Source organism: Leptidea sinapis, chromosome 30, assembly GCF_905404315.1.
Source record: "Leptidea sinapis chromosome 30, ilLepSina1.1, whole genome shotgun sequence".
In the NCBI taxonomy this organism is placed as follows: Eukaryota; Metazoa; Arthropoda; class Insecta; order Lepidoptera; family Pieridae; genus Leptidea; species Leptidea sinapis.
In genome coordinates, this window is record NC_066294.1 from 9,919,116 (window position 1) to 9,939,035 (window position 19,920).

The window sequence follows — 19,920 nt, forward strand, 5'->3', positions numbered from 1 at the left end:
GTAGCCCTAAGTACATAAATGTTTGTTAATAATAACAAATTTATTTCAAAACCATAAAACTTGATTAGCTCTTATTTAATTTCCATCTTTTACATCCAGGGCTAAGGTGCCTACGTAAATGCGTATAAAACTCGAGCGGGCACTAAATAAAAACGTAGGTAAATCCAAAATAATGCAAAATACGACCATTATATATAAAACAATAAAAAGTTTATATGTTACCACATTAATACTTAATGTATTATTCGAGTAATCTAATCTAGTCACTAATTTAAAATTTAAAAAAAAAATATTCTTACTGTTAGACTACTCCTAGTACTACCTACGTATTCAATTGGTCAAATCAAACGCAACGCTGTCATATCTTATTAAATTTTATAAAATATATCGTTAAATATTATTTATTTCCAACAATAAAACCATTTTAATGTACAGGTTAGTTACTGAGCCGTAATCATAAAAATAAATGTATAAAATACATAATACACCAAAATAAATCTATTCTCATAATACCTATAGGAAAAATCTGTGAGTAATTTATTAGCCGCGCTCTAGGAATCATAGGTTAATACATAATTTTGTTTTTTTATGGAATAGGAGGACAAACGAGCGTATGGGTCACCTGTTGTAAAGTGATCACCACCGCCCACAATCTCCCGCTACACCAGAGGAATCACAGGAGCGTTGCCGGCCTTTAAGGAAGGTGTACGCGCATTTTTTGAAGGTACCCATGTTGTATCGTCCCGGAAACACCGCACAAGGAAGCTCATTCCACAGCTTTGTAGTACGTGGACGAAAGCTCCTTGAAAACCGCACTGTGGAGGACCGCCAAATATCCAGATGGTGAGGATGATATCCTAACTTGTGGTATGTCGTGCGAAGATGGAATTCGGCGGCAGGAATCAGGTGAAACAGCTCTTCGGAACACTCCCCGTGATAAATGCGGTAGAAGACACACAATGAAGCGACTTCTCTAAGCAACGCCAAGTGATCCAGCCGTTCATAGAGCACTGGATCCCATACAATTCGAAAAGTATACATTTCCTAAGTAACTGTTATCATTTTACCACCAATACTCATACAATGGTACAATGTTTTTAGAGCAAATATAAACCTGTTTTTATGGGTATGTTCCGATATGCACTGCGAGCACTGCACAGTGCTATCACTATAGAAAAATTCGTTCCGTTATGGACTGCCAGTATACTGCCGCAGTACCCTAGGGAAATATATGACGTCATAAATCACCGCCATATTCTACTGTGAGCACTGGCGTTTTCGAGGTAAGGTACTCGCAGTACTTTGATCACGTGATCAGTCAAAACCACTCGAGTGCCTAACGTTTTATAAACAATACTTACTGTTTAATCCCAAATATTTTTAATTTGACAGTACTCCAACAACATTTTTTAATGAACTAGAAAACTTTAATAAGCTCCTTTGAAAGGGCCAAATACGCCTCCTGCGCCAAAAAATGCGGCTGACAGTATACGGGATTGCGTTCCGATTTAAATAGTAACCAGTTTAACTTGCTATAAAGGAACGGCTTCACAGTATACTAAATTGACGTCACACTGTACAGTGGTCGCAGTGCATATCGGAACATACCCTTAATGACGCGTCTATTATTCATCTTCTATCTACGGGTTCTATATTCTATATATTAATAAATAACAAGCTTGGCGGACTGTTGACGACTTTTCAATCAAAATCGATCACAGTAACAAAAGATTCGCTTTCCCTTTCTATCTTACTGTATCTCGGTTATATATTCTTCTCTTTCACACGTTATGTTTGTCTTTACGCTAGTTTATTGTAAGTCTATTACTAAAACGGTCATTTTCTTTTACTGCTCATTGTACCTATGTCAATAACGATAAATATAATGTTAATTCTTCATATTATTAAAACATAAGTGTAAATATAACAAATTAAAAATATATTAAATGTAATTAGAATAATTTATTTAAAATGAAAATTCCTGTTCAATTATATTGTTCATGTTGCATGGCAAGCGTTATAATTATTAAAGTATTAAAGATATTGTAAAAATAAAGATTCAAATATAGATATAGTGTTTTTATTTACCTTCGTCATCTCTTCAGCCAGAAAACATTTACTGCTCGGCAAAAGCCTCCCCCAAAGATCTCCACGATGATCGGTCCTGCGTTGCCCTCATCCAACGTATTCCAGTAATCTTATTCATATATACCAGCGGGCCTACCATGTACTCTTATTGCGATTCAATTGACAACCTAAAATGAACTGCTTCGCTATTTCGTACCACGACGCGATTAGAGCTAATTTAGGTTGTCGTCAAATCAACTGATTAAATCGCAATGATGTCAATTGAATGTCAAGAATGATATCAACTGAATCGCAAACTGATTTAGTTCGTTCATTCATTCGTACCATGAGGTGTTATTTCAACCTAAACAGGATAGCTTATTTGTCAAAGTGACCGATTCGAAAAAAGTTGCTACTTCCTTAAAGGAAAGTGAATCGTGTTGTTAATAACTTTTAAAAAATAGTTAAAACATAGAAAAGAAAAATTTTATTGATTTACAGATGAGATGAGAATACTTTATTTCACTTTTTTGTAATACAAAATACTGAAAATAAATACCAAAAATGAAAATACTAAAGACGAGGCAGTAAGGGCCCGGGCTCTGGCCTGTTCGCAAGAACGAATTAAAAAAAATGTACTCTGTGGTCCTGTCAAAGAGTATAATATGGGTCCTGTCAAATCAAACATCAATGGAAGTGCGTTATATCTCGTTATTTTTGCGAAAACAGATAATCAAACATTTAATTTGTAATTCAATTAACTATATTTATTTATATCACTATTATTTAAAAAGTATAAAAAAGGGCTTAATGGATTATAATTTGACGCAATTGCGCAATTTTAAAATGTATTTTTAGTATTTTCTACGCAAAAAAAAAACCGCTAAAATGATATCATTTTAGGTTTCGAAACGTAATTTTAATTCGTTCATTCTACATATGCGATCCAAACGCCATACAATAAAAAGCACTTCATGGTACGAATTTTAGTGATTCAGTTTAGGTACCCAAACTGAACATCGCTTATTAAAAGTTGATGGTAGGCCCTCTGATCGTCAGTCCATCTTGTGGGGCGCCTGCAACCAACCTGCGTCTTCGGGTTTTTAAAGTGAAACTTTTATTACTTTTTCGTCTGTGTGTTGCATGTTGCGTGACGGTCGGGCGGCGCCTATAGTTCGCATATTAGAACAATTGCGTTCGGGTGGAAGAGTAGGTTTGAACCCCAAACACATGATATTTTTTATTTTATTTTATGAAAATGTAAAGCATAATATATAAAATTGTTTTTTTTTCTATGCTGATATTAAATGCTTTGTTATTTTGTGAAAAAAGTTTCACTTGCATCTTGGTTTCATTAAACCACACAATTGCTTTTTTTTAATAATTTAATTTAAGTTAAAAGTCAAATTTACAGAAACGGCTCAAAGTGTGGTCCGCCTTGTTCAATACACAACCTCTTTCGTCGGCATACGGCTTGTGTGGCATTTCGCACCATCGTGGGTCTTATTGATGCGAAAACCGATCCAACACGCTGCTCCATCTGGGAAATGGCAATCAGAGAAATATACTATATATTCACATAACCATTTTTACCAACTTGACATTTTTTTAAGTCAGTACTTGAGTATAATGCAAGTATAAAGCAAGTACATTGAGGTAGCAAACATTTATGAATGAAAAATAGAAAAACAGTTAAAGTAGACGATTATTAGGTAAAACCGTTAGTTACGTACCCCTTTCTGTTTAATAATTTGGCTCCTTGACATAATAGCTCACTAGAGTTGACAAAATTTTTGGCTTTGATAATTAATTATATTTTTACGGGGCATTTTGTAACATGTTGTATACATAAAATATACTTCATAATAATTAAATGTTATAGTAATTAAAGTTATGTTAAGCCTCCCGTCCACAGTTCGGAGAGCCAACATCCCCTGAGGATGCCTCGTGTAGATGCGAAACAAGCGTCGAAATTGTTGAGAAGAAATCTTAGCGGATAGCATTTAGATAATTGTTGTATGTATGTAATGTATTTAGAACATTAACGTACAATAAGCAAATAGACAAACATTCACGTTTTCTTTCAGTTATGTTTCAACCGCGCTTTGAATACAATGACACGCAATGACAAAGTGTTCAGTAAGAACTGTCTAACTGAACTTAAAAAAGATGGAGTGTTGTATTTCAGATAAGTGCCACTTTTAAAATAACAAAATTGTGTAACTCACAGTTTTAAATTATTTAAAAAACAATTACCTCGTCTTCGCTTTCGTAAAACTCACTGTATACGTATATAGAACGCCACCGGGACATTTTTTTTTATGAAAATAAGGGACGAGACGAGCAGGACGTTCATTTGATGGCAATTAATACGCCATGCTCATTACAATGCAGTGCCGCTTAGGATTATTGAAAAACCCAAAAATTCTGAGCGGCACTACAATTGCGCTTGTCACCTTGAGACAAGATGTTGAGTCTCATTTGCCCAGTAATCTCACTAGCTACGGCGCCCTTCAGACCGAAATACAATAATGTTTACACATTACTGCTTTACGGCAGAAATAGGCACCGTGGTACCCATAATCTAGCCGGCATCCTGTGCAAAAGAGCCTGCCACTGGTAATTTATTTTTCATTAAAGGGGAGGTGTTAGCAGAAAACACGCAAACAAGGTGTTTTAGACAAGTTTTGTGGTGAAAATGTAGCATTTGGAGCTATGAACACTACTTAATCCTGTTACACATTTCCTTAAGTCTTATTTGTAGGTTTCTAATGCTTGCTGTTTGTTATAGTTAGCACTCCAGAGCCTTTTTGAACTACCACTTTTCTTTGCAGTTAAACAAGTTTTTTGGCATGGCATGATGCATTTTTATAAGTAGTACTACTCTCAGAAAAGTTATTCTAATAGCTTGTACTTTTTTTGTGTAGTGCATTTATTCAAATTAGTACATAATAGTAGTAGAAACTGTTAAAATGTAATGTTTTCCACGAAAGAATTTTGAAAATATTGGCTTTGTAACATACAGGCAGCCGTGAGCTCATATCACTCAAGTTCGCCGGCATTTAGTGTCGCCTTAATGACGAAGGTGGTCATTAAATGAATTAATAGGTGATAGGAGTCTAATTGTTTAAAATTATTCTAATAATTTTACTTAAATAGGCAGATACTTCACACATAAATTTGATTTAATTAATACCTACTTCGATAATAAGTGAACCTGGTTAAAGCGCCCTCTGTGAGATTATTTTGGTTTTTAGAGTGTTACTGACGATCTTGTTTCGTGAAAGGTGAAAGCTTTAAGTTTAATTGCCTACAAAGAGAATGTAAATACTTCGTAATAAGAGGCAGGAGGACTGCCTAAGTAAAAATTTAAATGTTTAGTATTAAAGGTTGAGTCATTTGACATAAGTTAGAAATAGTAATAATTACTGTATCGCGATATACCACGAAGTATATCCGGCTAAGTTTGAAAGCGAACTGATACTTACAACGTAGTGGATTTTGGCTATCTTAACATTTTTTACAAGATTATAGCTGTCATCTGTCAATCTATCAATGACTGCACGTTTCAAACAATCGAGTGAATCGCATTTTCCTTAGAGAGTTTCGCTAGGATGCCACCTATTTTATTCTTCAGCTGTTACTAACAAATCAACGGGTTGATATCAATTACTTTTCGTAGCTTCTCTGCTACGAGTTACGAGCTACGCTATTTCTTTCTTATGATTTGCATTAGATGTCGCATTTCAGTGAAAATCTTTCAAAAGATCATAAAACACGTTTATCTTGTAATTGAATATTTAAAAAAGAGGCGTACCTTTAATGATAACTAACAGTAAAACTAAATTGATTTTTAGGAATATTTTTTTGTAAAATATCTTATTTTATCATACTTTTATATTTTTGATAAAAAATCAAATATATTATGTTCAAGAGAAACGTTATTACATGTAAAGGTACTGTAGCTTAAAAAGGCTACAAACATGAAGCTAGAACGCTATAAACGTGGGTAGTAAAATAATTATGTTTTATTTACACTAAACTATTTTTATCGGATGTTATTTATTGATAGCCTATACAGTTTGAATGTAGGTGATGCGAAAACAACTTTAAATAGGCTGAGAACCAGGGGCGGCCGTTCATTCATTGACGTGTCACGGGGTGCGGAGTGCGGGGGTACAGAACTTAGGGGTAGGGAGTGCGACGGGGTACGGAGGGGGGGGAGAGTAGGGGGGTTGTTGTAGGTTCCAGATCAGTCAGTACCTCTGATGTATCCACAAGAAGAACGTGCAACAACATCTCACTGTCTTCTACCTGAATTTTGGTGAATATTAACTTTTGTGCGTGAAAACATTTGCTTGTGAATGAAAAACAGAACATTTAAGTGATTTTTTTTTTTGGTGGTATATTATGATGTTCAGAATTTGTGGATAAGGTGCGTATTGACAATTCAATCTAATGCGAAATGTTAGAATATCTGTTAATTAACGACATAAAATTTCATATCATGACTTGTAAAATACGCTGATTATCAAATGATATGCGCGCTTAGTAAGACATGAAGAAATATCTTATTATAATAACAAAACACAGGTAATAAATTTAGCATGGTGAAGAATTTAAGCATGTCGGGGATCAGATTGTATTTATAATGACTATCTCACTGGTTTAAAATCCAAAAATAGGGATTTTCTGGATTGACGTCGTAGAAAATTTTCAGGGTCACATTATATGGGCGGGAGGGAATTGAGAGGGCGGGCGTGGGCACTCGCGCAGCCTCCATCACTCCCAAGTCGTATTGATCGCCCATCTTTCTATGCTTCATAATTGTACATTTTGAAAACTTTTTAAAATGAATGGAACTATAGACAAACATACAATGAAATGAATTTAATGATACGACCAGAACTGCAAATAGTTATTCAAGATTTTTTATATTTTATTAATAAACATTTTTTTTGTTACGTATATAAGTACTGTTTTAAAGAAGCATCCATTTCTTATTTAGCTTGCGAAGGTATAATGATACTAAGATGGTGAATTAAAAAAGTGAAAATAAAATAACCAATGAACGCTTGCATAATTTGTTTAACAATGGCCATAACAACCGAAAATAAAGGATAAAATAAAATATTTGCGGTACGGAGGAAAAACTGTCTATCATAAAATATATTATAGACACTGAACGTAGTGTTTAAATTCTCTGTGATCGACACTAGCTGACCGCTCATTGACAGAATTATTATTATTGCGAATATATAGGTATTTCTCAATCAAAAAATATAGATTATGTCCTAAAACCTCCGAAACACGCTGCATCTTATGACATAAGTATCATTCCGATCGATAGTAGTTTTCTCAGTATAGCCGAACAAAAAACCGGCTCTCCATTAGCTAGTATAGATTTTTAGGAACATGCATAATATTATTATTTTACAATGTTATTTTCTATATTTGGTTTCACAATAAATTTTGTGAATAACCGATAAGTTTAAACATAAGCAGTTGAAAATCTGTATAAAGATACTATTAATAAGAATGGAATTTCTATAATAATAGCAGGCCTAATAGTAATAAATATAATAATTAAAAATAGAAAAAAATTCAGCGTGTTTTTTTTTAAATGAAAAGTTTTTTGATGTACTTTCTTTCGTAGTGTATATTTGCTTTCTGTGCTCGAATGTTTTTAATATCTTGATATGTTTCGAAGAACGGTAGAAGTAAAGCTGTGTACAGTGCAATCAAACTGCTCTTTCAAATCCACCTTGAAAACAAATCAAATATTAAAAGTTGCTATAGATAGAAAAAAAAAGAAATAAAATACATGGAATTTATACATTTTGTTTGGAATGCAAGTGGAATAAAAACAGATCTTAATTAGTATTCATTTATTCATATTTAATAACTTTTTTAGTTCACTGAAGGTTTTTCTGGTGAAAATAGAATACTACAGGGTGTATTAAGCATTGTAATGTACGGCTGTAAGCAATAATTTATGCGTGGTTATTATTTTGTGGTGGATTGCGCGGATCAGTGCGTCGTGAATGAATTTCTGATCAACAAGTAGGTCTCATATCTTGGCGCATGCGCTTCACGCCCACATACAGCAGAATTGATGTTTAACAATATGGCTGTTCTATAAAAAGAATCACTATACGTAGCTCATTAGAATTATTCAGTTTCAATTATTGATAATTTTCGCCGAACTAGAGTTCGGTAGACAGGTTGACAGACACCCGAACTTAACTGAACATACAATAAGGCTGAGACATGAGCATACTTAGACTTGGCGTAAACTTTACTCACGTAAAATTTAACTGAGTGTAAGCTAAGCATAATCTCTTATCTGAAGTAAAACTTCTTATGCGCGACTTGGCGGTAACTTAGAATTTTTTTTCTGACGAAAGTAAAGCTCAGTTAAAAAGTCAATAATTGAAACAATTTTTAAGCCGTTATAATTTTATGGTTTTAAAAAAACATTTCAATATGCTCAGTAATATTTTTTGAAAATCTCCAGGTGTATACTTTGCTTATTTAATACTACTTTTGTAATAAATATTATTAATGTTATAAGAATTTATCTGACATTTGCGACATTCGTTAAATTGTTTTTGGTTACTTCATTCATTATTAGGATAGGCAAAGGTTCGAGCCCATACAGCCATATTCGTTTATATTCAATAACAACGTCATATTAATATGTGCTAATATAACCTTCAATTTCTTATTATCAATTATTTTATTTGATGAGTGAATATTTTAAAATGTGCGAATGGTATTAATGAATTATAAAAAGAATATAAAATGAAAATAATAATCAGTCAAATAAAATGGCGGAATCCGAGGAACATTTTACGAGGAACCTGTAAAAAGTTTAGGTGCTTATTTTCTGATGAATAATAATATCAAAATATAACATTATATCATTCTTTGTAAAATATATAAAATCTCACTCACACTTACTTAAATAGATAAAATGCCAACTTTGCTCAAAAGATTATTAAGTTTAACTTCAATCGCGCGTAAAGATTACACGCACACACTTTTTTATTTTGTTTTATAGTCATTTGACGGCTGCAATTATACTGAGCATTAGATAAGACAGTCAAATACAAAAGTCAACTTCTCGTTTTAAGTAAAGTCTGTACAAAGTCTAAGATCAGTAATAGAGAGAAAACTTTTGTAACTAATTTCATACTGTCGGAAGTTATTTTATATGTAAATATTCAAATTCCAGACTTTGTTTTTGGACTGAATGAGAAATATAAGTAATTTTGAAAAAAGATTGTAAAAAGGTAATGTTTTCACAGCAAAATTTCTTCCAACAGAAAGATATCATATTATTCAAATCTTTTTCTTTTCCATAACAAATAGAAAACTATTGAACTTTGTTCATCTCTATAATTCTTTTTACATAATATTATGTAAAAATAAGTATGGTATTTTATAGTATTGTAAAGTAGTAGTCTATATTGCGATACTTATTATTTAAACATAACTTTAAAAATCATGTTTTGTTTATATATTGATCAAATATTTACTTATTTCTTTAATTGAGTTCTATTTTGCGTACTACTACAGAAATTATCTAAATGACTTTGTAAGAGTTCAGCATCTCTAATACAAACAATCGGGCAGAGTATTTTCATGTCGTCGGCGTATAATATTATTTTGGAGTATCTAAAATTAGAGGTTATATCATTTACGAAAATATTAAACAAGAGGGAACCCAGAATGGATCCTTGGGGAACCCCTGAAGGAATAGACATAGTAGTATTAGAATAATATCTAATAGTAAATATACATATAGATTATTCCTAAGAATAATTCATCTCATTTTTTGTTTTTGTATAACGTTGCCAAGTATTGAAATACAAGACGCCGTATACCTCCTACTTAAAAACCAATCAAGATATAAAATCAATATATAACAAAAACCCACGTATATACAGATTGACGTCATAGCGTGGGTAGTCAAACTTAATTTGTTTACGAAGATAATTCCATGTATTGAATGAAATAAAGTACAATCGCCTTAGTAATGCGATATATTTATGCAGAGCCGTGTTTACGATAAGTAGATTACCTACTTGTAATCTGTCTGACACTTAAAGAGTCTATCTTATTATCTTATAGTGAGTGAAATAAAACAACATTGCTGTACTATTTATGTTCTTCTGTCGTAGATTGTGAGGAAAAATACAAAAATTGTAAATGAATAAAACAGAACGATATTAAAACTTGTAGACAACAAACTTACTAATCTAAATACTATATGAGATATAAACAGTTATATTTCGACGGGTATCAGGACATTTAGAGATCGATGGCAATGAATACCCTGACGAACTTCCAAGAATTTGCGCCAAAAGCACTTAATTTAGGCCTAAAAATTTCTGTGTCCAGCAAAAGTTGGTATTTGTACTGAACCTGCACTCCAAGTTTATCAGTACTACAGATTCAAGTGAACAACCAGAAAAAAATGCCTTGCTGGAGTGTAGTTTTTTATAATATATCATTTGGATTTGTATTGAGAAGTAATTGAAAATATGAAATGGTATTTTGATAGAGAGTATACTGAACGGCTGGATTACTTGGCATTGCGTAGAGACGTTGCTTAATTGTGTGTCTTCTACCGCATTTATCACGGGAGTGTTCCAAAGAGCTGTTTCACCTGCAACCGAATTTCGCCTTTGCACGACACGCCAAAAAATTGGATATTGTCCCCATCATCTGGATATTCAAGTGCCTATGACTATTTCCACTCCAAGAGAGAAGCAAAATAGCTGATATTCTATTCTTAACAAAAATAGCACGTCACATTGACGCTGCATATCTTCTCCCGAACATAAAGGAGACGGATACTTACATACATTATTGGGCCAAGATGTAAAAGGATGAAATTGGTGTTAATAAATAGATTATAAATTTTAAAAGCATCACTGAGAATTTGAGGATTTTTGGCAATCTGAAAGCAGAGTTATAGGAGGTTTTGTAAAATTGAGGTTATGCAATATATGGGCAACAATCTATATTAAAACAGCTGATTTTTGAAATGCGATTGTTTTTTGTGATAATGATCGTACAAGTTTAGCAATATCAGAAGTCAAAAATAAAGAAGGAAAATATCAATAAAACAACGGGAAACACTCAAATGACAAATCGTGTAGGTACGCACTAACGATACAACAAACGAGTGATTGACAATTATTGACATTCTAGACAATTCTGTAGCTGTCACTGTCAGAACAGATAAAAAATACAGAACGAAATTCAGAATCGACTTTTTCTTCGATCGATTTCTTTTCTTCTCATTCAATTCAAGAAGAAAGAATAAACAGTAATAAAAGGTTAGCTTAACCCTTTAAGGGCTCCTTTTATAAGTCTTGTATTTAATTTTAGAAAAAATACCAGAATGTATACCAGGGGTTGGTGAGCACATCATCATCATCATCAGCCGAAAGACGTCCACTGCTGGACAAAGGCCTCCCCCAAAGATATCCACGACGATCGGTCCTGCGCTGCCCTCATCCTACGTATTCCGGCGATCTTGACCAGATCGTCGGTCCATCTTGACCACCAACACTGCGTCTTCTTGTCGCTGAGCACAAATTTTACTAATATATTAAAGCTTCGCTCATAAAGAAGGTTTACTAAGGTTTAACAGATTATATAAAAGATTATAATGCATGGTTCTTGACTGGTTCTGCGCAGTCAATTTAAGATTCAGTCAATTTTGTTATTCTATGATTTAAAAGAATGATAAGAAACATCCAGTTTCTTTATATCATTCTTCTTCTCCCCATATCAAAGCCACTTTACGAACTGATGTATCTTCGTAACGTTTACCAAGTGTTAATGCAATATGTTAAGCTATTGATAAATTAATATATTTCTATTTTTTCTACTGTTTTCTTATTTGTTTATGATATTGACAGATAAAGTTGCAGTTGCGTTCGATAGAAGCGCCATGCGAACTTCCCAGGGGGTGGGCTGCCGTGCTGAAGACTTGCATGACCAAGTCACCTAAATTGAGTACTCTCTCGCCATTACGAATGTGATGAACCTCAGCATGAATCTGAAATTGATACAATACTTCCTTGTCGTTTTTATTTCACACTGTGGTAAGTATTCTTATTTTATTTTTAAATCATGTATAATCTTAAGCTCCGCACTAACGCACGTTCACAAATACCTAGGCCGAGGAATATCATCATCATCACATTTCAGCCGGAAGACGTCCACTGCTGGACAAAGGCCTCTCCCAAAGATCGCCATGACGATCGGTCCTGCGCTGCCCTCATCCAACCTACTCCGGCGATCTTGACCAGATCGTCAGTCCATTCTTATGGGGGGCCTACCAAAACTATGTCTTCCGGTACGTGGTCGCCATTCGAGGACCTTACTGCCCCAACGGCCATCTGTCCGCCGAGCTATATACCATGCCCACTTCACTTTTGCAATCATTTGGGCTATGTTGGTGACTTTGGTTCTCCTACAGATCTCGTCATTTTTGATACGATCTCGCAGGGAATATGGAATTTGAGCATTGGTCTTTATTTATATATCTCTCCAAGGATACGTTTTTTTTTATTTTGCAGCGATTGAGATCAAAGCTTTTTGTCTAACTAATTAATTTACTATATAAAACAGTGCAATCTGAATCTCACTGTTTTTTTTTGGAACATCCACAATTTTAGAACATTTATCTATTTGTTTCGTTAATACTGACACACAAGCTGAAAGTAGTGTTTGGCGTTCCCATAGAAAAAATCTTTTTGATGATTACTAACATACTTGATACTACTACCACTTCTGAAATAAATGGCGCTCTGAGAGAGAATAAACAGCACAAGAATATCTCCCAACATTCTTTTTTTGCGCTCTTTTTAATAAAATATACATTATAGTACTGTCATTGTTATTGCTATAAAATAATCATAATCTAGTCCCAGGCTCTCCGATCACTTAGATGTTCAGTTGTGGAGCAGTTACATTTTTAAGAAAACATTTAAATTTATTTATAGTTAATGCCTGGACAGTGGCTGGGACTGCGAATTTATTATAAAAGTGAATACATTTACCCTTAAAGCTATTATGTATCTTATGAAGCCTACTAGGATTAGTTACAAGCAATCCCTTATTTCTAGTGTTATAATAATGAAAATCACTATTATGATTTGTTTTGTTTGATTAACCTATCCAAATAATGAAGATTATTTCGCTTTTGATCAGCTTATGGAGATGATGCGTTCATATTGCCGAACCAGCGCTTTGCCAACGGCTCAGCAGAACCTGACACTAGGTCCGTCGGCCGAGTGCCTCCGTACCAGCCACCTGCAATCGGCATATCCGGGCCTATTCAAGTACCAGGGTTCAGACCACATAGCCCATACACTAGAGTTGATGCATGGCATCGTAAGTATACAGTCTCATATTAGCATTTAGATTTAGCTATAGCTATACATATAAGTAACAATAATCGTATCAAAATAAATGATCCCTACTTTTTGTTTCATTATAGACAACCTGTATAGCCGAGTGGTTAGCGATCCTACCTACTAAGCTAGAGGGCCCGGGTTCGAATCCCGGTAGATGCGAGCATTTATATGATGAATATAGATGTTTGTTTCCGAGTCCAGGATGTTTAAATGTATTTATGTATGTTTATATGAATATATGTATGTTTAAGTAAGTATATTGTTTTAAATATATCATTGTCTTGTAACCCATAACACAGGCTATATATGCTTAACTTGGGGCAAGATAATTTGTGTAAAAAAAAACTGTGTGTCAATACACAGTACATAGTCTATTATTATTAAACAATCTTTTACAAAAGAAAGTATACTAAATTATAACAGTAACCAAAACTTATTTGATTATTAGTTTGATTAAAATAAGCGGAAATCGATGAATGATTTATGCGAAATGCGGATTGATAACGTATTAGGCATGGTGCTGAACGCATTTTTAGATGCGTGACAGCCATTGACCTGTATTAATACCACTGGACAGGCTGTTCCATATGTTTGACAGATTTTTTTTTGTGCCTATTTGAAGCGCCACTCGCCAGCGTTCAGAGAACTAATTTTGAAGTATAATACAAATGGCAGCAAAGGAACGTACAATACTCTGGTTTTTTTTGCATTTTGAATAAATTTTGATAGTTTTCCGTGTTATTTATACTGCAAGAATCAACGTAATAAAGTAAACATTTTTTTTTGTAAATAGTTTCCCACCACATAGCAATGTTTAGTGCCATAGACTCTCGCTACATGGCCAACAGCACCAAAATAGCGAATATCAAACTGGCACAAAAGCACTTTGACAGCCGCCAGTCCAGTTGTATATAGTAGAGGCACTGTAGATACATATGTCTACTATGGTAGAGGTCAGTAGTGACACCAGACAGTGTATTATACGGGAATATTAAAACGACGAACAACAACTGTTGTGATGACGCAAAGAATTCTTGATCTCCTTTTTGTTCCCTCCTTCCCCCTTAGGCCACAGCTTCAGGTCCAGGAAGGTCTACATATGTTCTGTCGGGACGCGAACAACAAAAGAGTTAAAGTCTACTGCGTGACGCGTCATGTCCACTAAGTACTGAACAATGTCGGAGGCCTTGGTGGTGTAGTGAAAGCGAGAGACGTAGATATACGGCGCTGGGACTACGGGACGCAGGAGCTGGTTCTGTCCTATCGGTGCCGTACCACATTCATTACGACCAGGAGGCCTCCTCTTCTTCCGCTCCACCTTAATAAAGCCACCCTTGTCGGTCTGACTCTTAAACACAGTTCTACAAACGGGTTCGTTGCGGGCGTGCCTGCTTCCACATTGTGTCCTCTTGTTTATAAATACGGACTTTGACTCAACTCGCTAGATAAGTCTGAGCAAAGTCTAAGCTCGCTGTACAGAACTTAGCCTTAGTCTGTTTGAGATAGCGGTCTTAAATTGGCGGGCGATTCGAATATAGAACACATTCTTTTCATTAGAGCTCTATTAATCACCAAAACAAAATATGGCGATAGCATCTCAAGGAACAAATTCCAATGTCTTATGTTCTTTTGTGTTTCTTTTTGAAGTTATACTTTATCTTTAGGCGCATTATGAAAAAATGATGAGAGCGAAATTTTAAGATCCACGCACATCACTATAATACAAAAATAACAGGGCTACCTACCGTTAACATTCGTTACCTTTTTTTGGTTTCTTCGTCTATTATTAGGATAGGCAAAGGGTTCAAGCCCGTACAGCCGTATTCGTTTTTTAATAATTAATTGTCAAAGCCATCGTTGCAAGATTTTTACAAAATAGTTCTTTCTTCAAACGTAGAATAGCACGAGGAATAATTTAATGGATTATAATTTTAAGGATTTTTGCTTTGTTAGGCCGATGAAGTATAACTTCTTGCGTGAATACATAAGTTCACACACACCTTTTTTAAATTAACTAACAGAACCAAACTTAATAAACCTTAACCTAAGTTAAACATTGCGTTAAGCGTCACAAGTCGGTTTTCGTTGATTAATTTTTTCAAATCACTAGCTGGTTTGACAAAATGGCTGCTACATATTCGTTTATTTGCAGCAAACGGGCGCATTTACATAAATCCAAGAGAATCCTACGTAGTGGCTGATGACATAGACGACGGCCATGACGACGGAGGTTGCCATCTTCCGTGCTCCAAAGAATTCTTCTCGTGCCAGGTACATTTTATGATAAATAAATTTATACGGTTTAATGCATGTATTCGATTAATATTTGAGAATATTTATTATCTCAAAAAGAAATTCACTTACTGAAATACATAAACTAACATGATACTCATATTGAGCGACAAATCGTAGTGTATATACCTATAATATTAGTTGTAATATTTAAAACTACAATAATAACCTATTTACAAACTGACAATAAATACTAATTAGGTAGATACATTTTAAAGTGATATCCCTCAGTTCTGGGATAGTTCTGGGATAAATAATATCAACAATTGTTTAACCTCAATTGTTTAGATTATAAAAAGCGATATCTCACAAGTCAATTTCCTAATATGCAATTATTGGGGTTGAGCAGATAATCGACTGTCAAGTAGATCCTGTAGATGAAGCCACAACCTGAGAGTTGAACAAGACATACCAATATTTACGATCTATGCCTCACTTGAACGGTTGGCTCATTTGTTAAGAGTGCTCAGAAGGAACCCGAGAGGCGCGGGTTCAAGTCTCGCATCGTTCATAAATTTTAGTTACAAATTTGAATAGTGGAAAGTGCTAACCGAATCAGAAGATTGGAATACAGCAAAGGGTTAACTAAAATTAAAAATGTAACTTTTACGCAAAAATCTAATGTAAAAACAGTGACGCGTCACGTTAATCCTCTAAAAGTGTTTTATTTAAATTGTATGGAAAATTTGACAATCATACTTCACAACTGTGTTCCTATTTCATTCAGATACTTTTCAATCCCATTTAATGGTAACTGTTATACAGACGTCCTGCAAGTGCATAGAGTTGGAGAAACGTTGCGATGGAGTAGTGGACTGTATCGACGCTGAAGACGAAGCCGGCTGCAGGAAGGCTTGCGATGAACAGGACAACCGGACGCTGTGTCATGGCACCAACGTATGCATAGCGTTCGACTGGCTTTGCGATGGCGACAACGATTGTGGAGACTTCTCCGACGAGACACATTGCGGTATGTGTCCACACCTTGTAGCAGAATAACTAAATATATCTGCAATGTACTGCCAACACTCCTATTTTGACGCCAAACAGCCGTGTGTACCATAATGGTATTCACTCCATGTTCAGGTTTTATCACCTGCAACGATTTCAGACATAGCATTTCAAACCATTAATCCAAACGAATTGGTTTCTGATTTTCTATAAATTTATGCTTATATATGCATTTGTTGCAAAGCATTCTGGAGCCTTTATCTTCGTATGCATTTCGCGATCGATTACTGTTTTTATACGTGACCTATTCTTTTGTCCAAACAAATCAAATCTGTTGATATGTCACTATGTAGAAGATCTTTTCGCAAATTTTTAATGAGATTGCTTATATTGTTACTCGACTACTAATCATTAAAAATTTGACAGTTAATTATCAGAGAGGTTGTTTACTTTGTTACTCTACTACTAATCGTCGAAATTATACCAATGAGAAGAAAGAATGTTTTGTTCAATAACTGTATGTTTTAGGACTAGAAGTAAATTGCACTGAGGAGCAATTTCAGTGTAACAACGGCCTGTGCATACAGAAGGAGTGGCTGTGTGATGGTGACAACGATTGTCGAGACGGTTCTGACGAGATCAACTGCCCTAAAGGAAAGTAAGTACAATTTAAATCTTTTATAATCCCCGCGCGTTGACAGGCGACCAGGCGTCCATATATCAACGCCAGACGTTAGAGCTATACACATGTAGGGTTACATTTAAGCTGCATTTAGTGTTCGAGCGAAGGTCAGCGCTGACGTCGGTCAAGCGTAGCCATAACAATGAAAACATAATTATTATGGTCGCGTTCAGTCCAGCGCTGATGAATTGCTACGCGCGTACAGCTACGTTGCGCTGACGAGAATCGGCGGTCGAGCTCGTTGGTCCGGCGTACGTCGGTCCGGTGACGCATACTTATATGCGTATAAATAGTTCAATGCGACACTGACCTAGTGAGGGAAAATTTCGTGTTCTGACAATTTCGAATATATTGTGTAAATTTCTCCCGCTCTATAATAATTGGGTAAACATGATATTTTCTTCGTCATTTATTATTACATCTTAGATGTCAGGGTTGTTTTTATGGAAAAACTTTGTCCTCCACAAACGAGCGTACGGGTGACATGGTGTTAATGGATCACCGCCGCCCACATTCTCTTGCAGCTCCCAGAGAAATAACAGGAGCGTTGCTGTTGACAGGGTGACGGGCGCAGACGATTATATCAGGGTGGTCCCACAGTACGCTACGGTTTAGCTCGTACCAATCGTGATACCAACGTTTTAGTCATGAAAAAAAACCTTAAAATGGTATTACACAGTTTTACTTATGAAGGATCAAAACAAGTAATTTTATCTTTTACAAATTGGTATCATGAAAGTGAAACTAAGAAAGCGAGACATAAAATACATTTGTAAACAAAAAATACACCTACGCGTCCTAAAACGATTTTTTTTATGAAAATAAGGGACGAGACGATCAGGACGCTCAGCTGATGGTAATTGATACGACCCACCCAGTACAATGCAGTGCCGCTCAGGATTCTTGAAAAACCCAAAAATTCTGAGCGTAAGATGTTAAGTCTCATTTGCCCAGTAATTTCACTAGCTACGGCGCCCTAGAATTACTGCTTTTCGGCAGAAATAGGCGCCGTTGTGGTAACCATAATCTAGCCGGCATCCTGTGCAAAGGAGCCTCCCACTGGTCCTAAAATGGTGTGATAAGTTTTTATTAATTTGTGTGGTTTTGAAGGCGTCGAAAATCACATTAAAAAATGCGGTACACACAAACAGACATACATAGCGAGCTAATAAAAGTGGGACGGACTAAGAAGTGTTTAAATTATTGTTTGTCATCGAAACATGTGCAAAGTTTAAATTCATATTAACATTTTAATGTGGGTGAAATTTGCTGATGGTAATTGATTCGCCCTGCCCATCACAATGCAGTGCCGCTCAGGATTATTGAAAAACTCAAAAGCTCTGAGCGGCACTACAACTGCGCTCGTCACCTTGAGACATAAGATGTTAAGTTTGCCCAATCGTTTCACTAGTTACGACGCCCTTCAGACCGAAACACAATAATGAGTACACATTTCACGGCGGAAAATGGCGCTGTTGTGGTACCCATAATCTAGCCGGCATCCTGTGCAAAGGAAACTCCCACTGGTAAATGTTCAAAGATTCTGTTACATATATACATAATAACAGTTCTTCTTCAGTTGAGGAATCGCTGACATTTTTGGGAATCAAACTACTCTTTCATTTAATTTAGTGATTGTCTAGTGTGAAATTCTGAGTATATTGAGTAGGATGAGTAGCACCTAGTTGCTACTCATTTTTACGAATGTTTTTCAAGTCCCTTCCAAGACTCTTCCAATGGTTGGTTGAAAATATTTTTTATAGTAAAGGCATAAAAAGGCATTTATTTCCTCAAAATTGATTCCTTTAGAATTCTTTTAGATGTCATTTCTAATAACTACTAGATACTACTACCGCTTCGGAAACAAATGGCGCACTGAGAGAGAGGAAGCGGCGCAAGAAACTCTGCCAGCATTCTTTTTTTGCGCTCTTTTCAATAAAAATATATAATATTGTACAGTCATTTCTATCGCTATAAAATAATCACTATCTAGTCCCAGGCTGTCCGATCATTTAGATATTCAGCAGTGGAGTAATAGGATTTACGACAGAGCCATTTTTTTATAATACATATAAATTTATTTATAGATAATGCCTGAACAGTGGCTGGGACTTTATTATAGAAGTGTATACATTTACCCTTAAAGCTATTATGTATCTTATGAAGCCTACTAGAATTAGTTACAAGCAATCCCTTATATCTAGTGTTATAATAATGAAAATCACTATTAAGAGCTAAGTAAGTATTAAGAGCTTAGTATTAATGAATATTTAAATAAACCACATGTCAAAAACGCGGGTGTATTGGTTTTGAATACGAACAGAACTCTATATAACTTGGATTACAAATCAAGAACACAATTGACATAGATAAACTAGCGAGAAGAATTAACATGACCTGGAAAAATATTGGAATGAAACAATCTATGCTTTCAATAATATGAATATTTAATTATATTTTCAGTTTTTGCATGCTTTTAATTAAAGC

At 35.0% G+C, this 19,920-nt stretch overlaps 1 protein-coding gene across 1 annotated transcript in view; it reads left to right on the forward strand.

Moving 5' to 3' along the window:
• Positions 1-6,347: 6,347 nt before the first annotated feature.
• LOC126973793 (low-density lipoprotein receptor-related protein 4) overlaps positions 6,348-19,920 on the forward strand; it is a 43,537-nt gene continuing 29,964 nt past the window's right edge. Inside the window, exons 1-6 of the mRNA XM_050821112.1 lie at positions 6,348-6,502; positions 12,006-12,191; positions 13,303-13,485; positions 15,661-15,779; positions 16,566-16,770; positions 17,280-17,409. Coding sequence (XP_050677069.1) covers positions 12,128-12,191; positions 13,303-13,485; positions 15,661-15,779; positions 16,566-16,770; positions 17,280-17,409 — 701 coding nt within the window. The 5' untranslated portion in view covers positions 6,348-6,502; positions 12,006-12,127. The remainder of the gene's footprint in view (positions 6,503-12,005; positions 12,192-13,302; positions 13,486-15,660; positions 15,780-16,565; positions 16,771-17,279; positions 17,410-19,920) is intronic.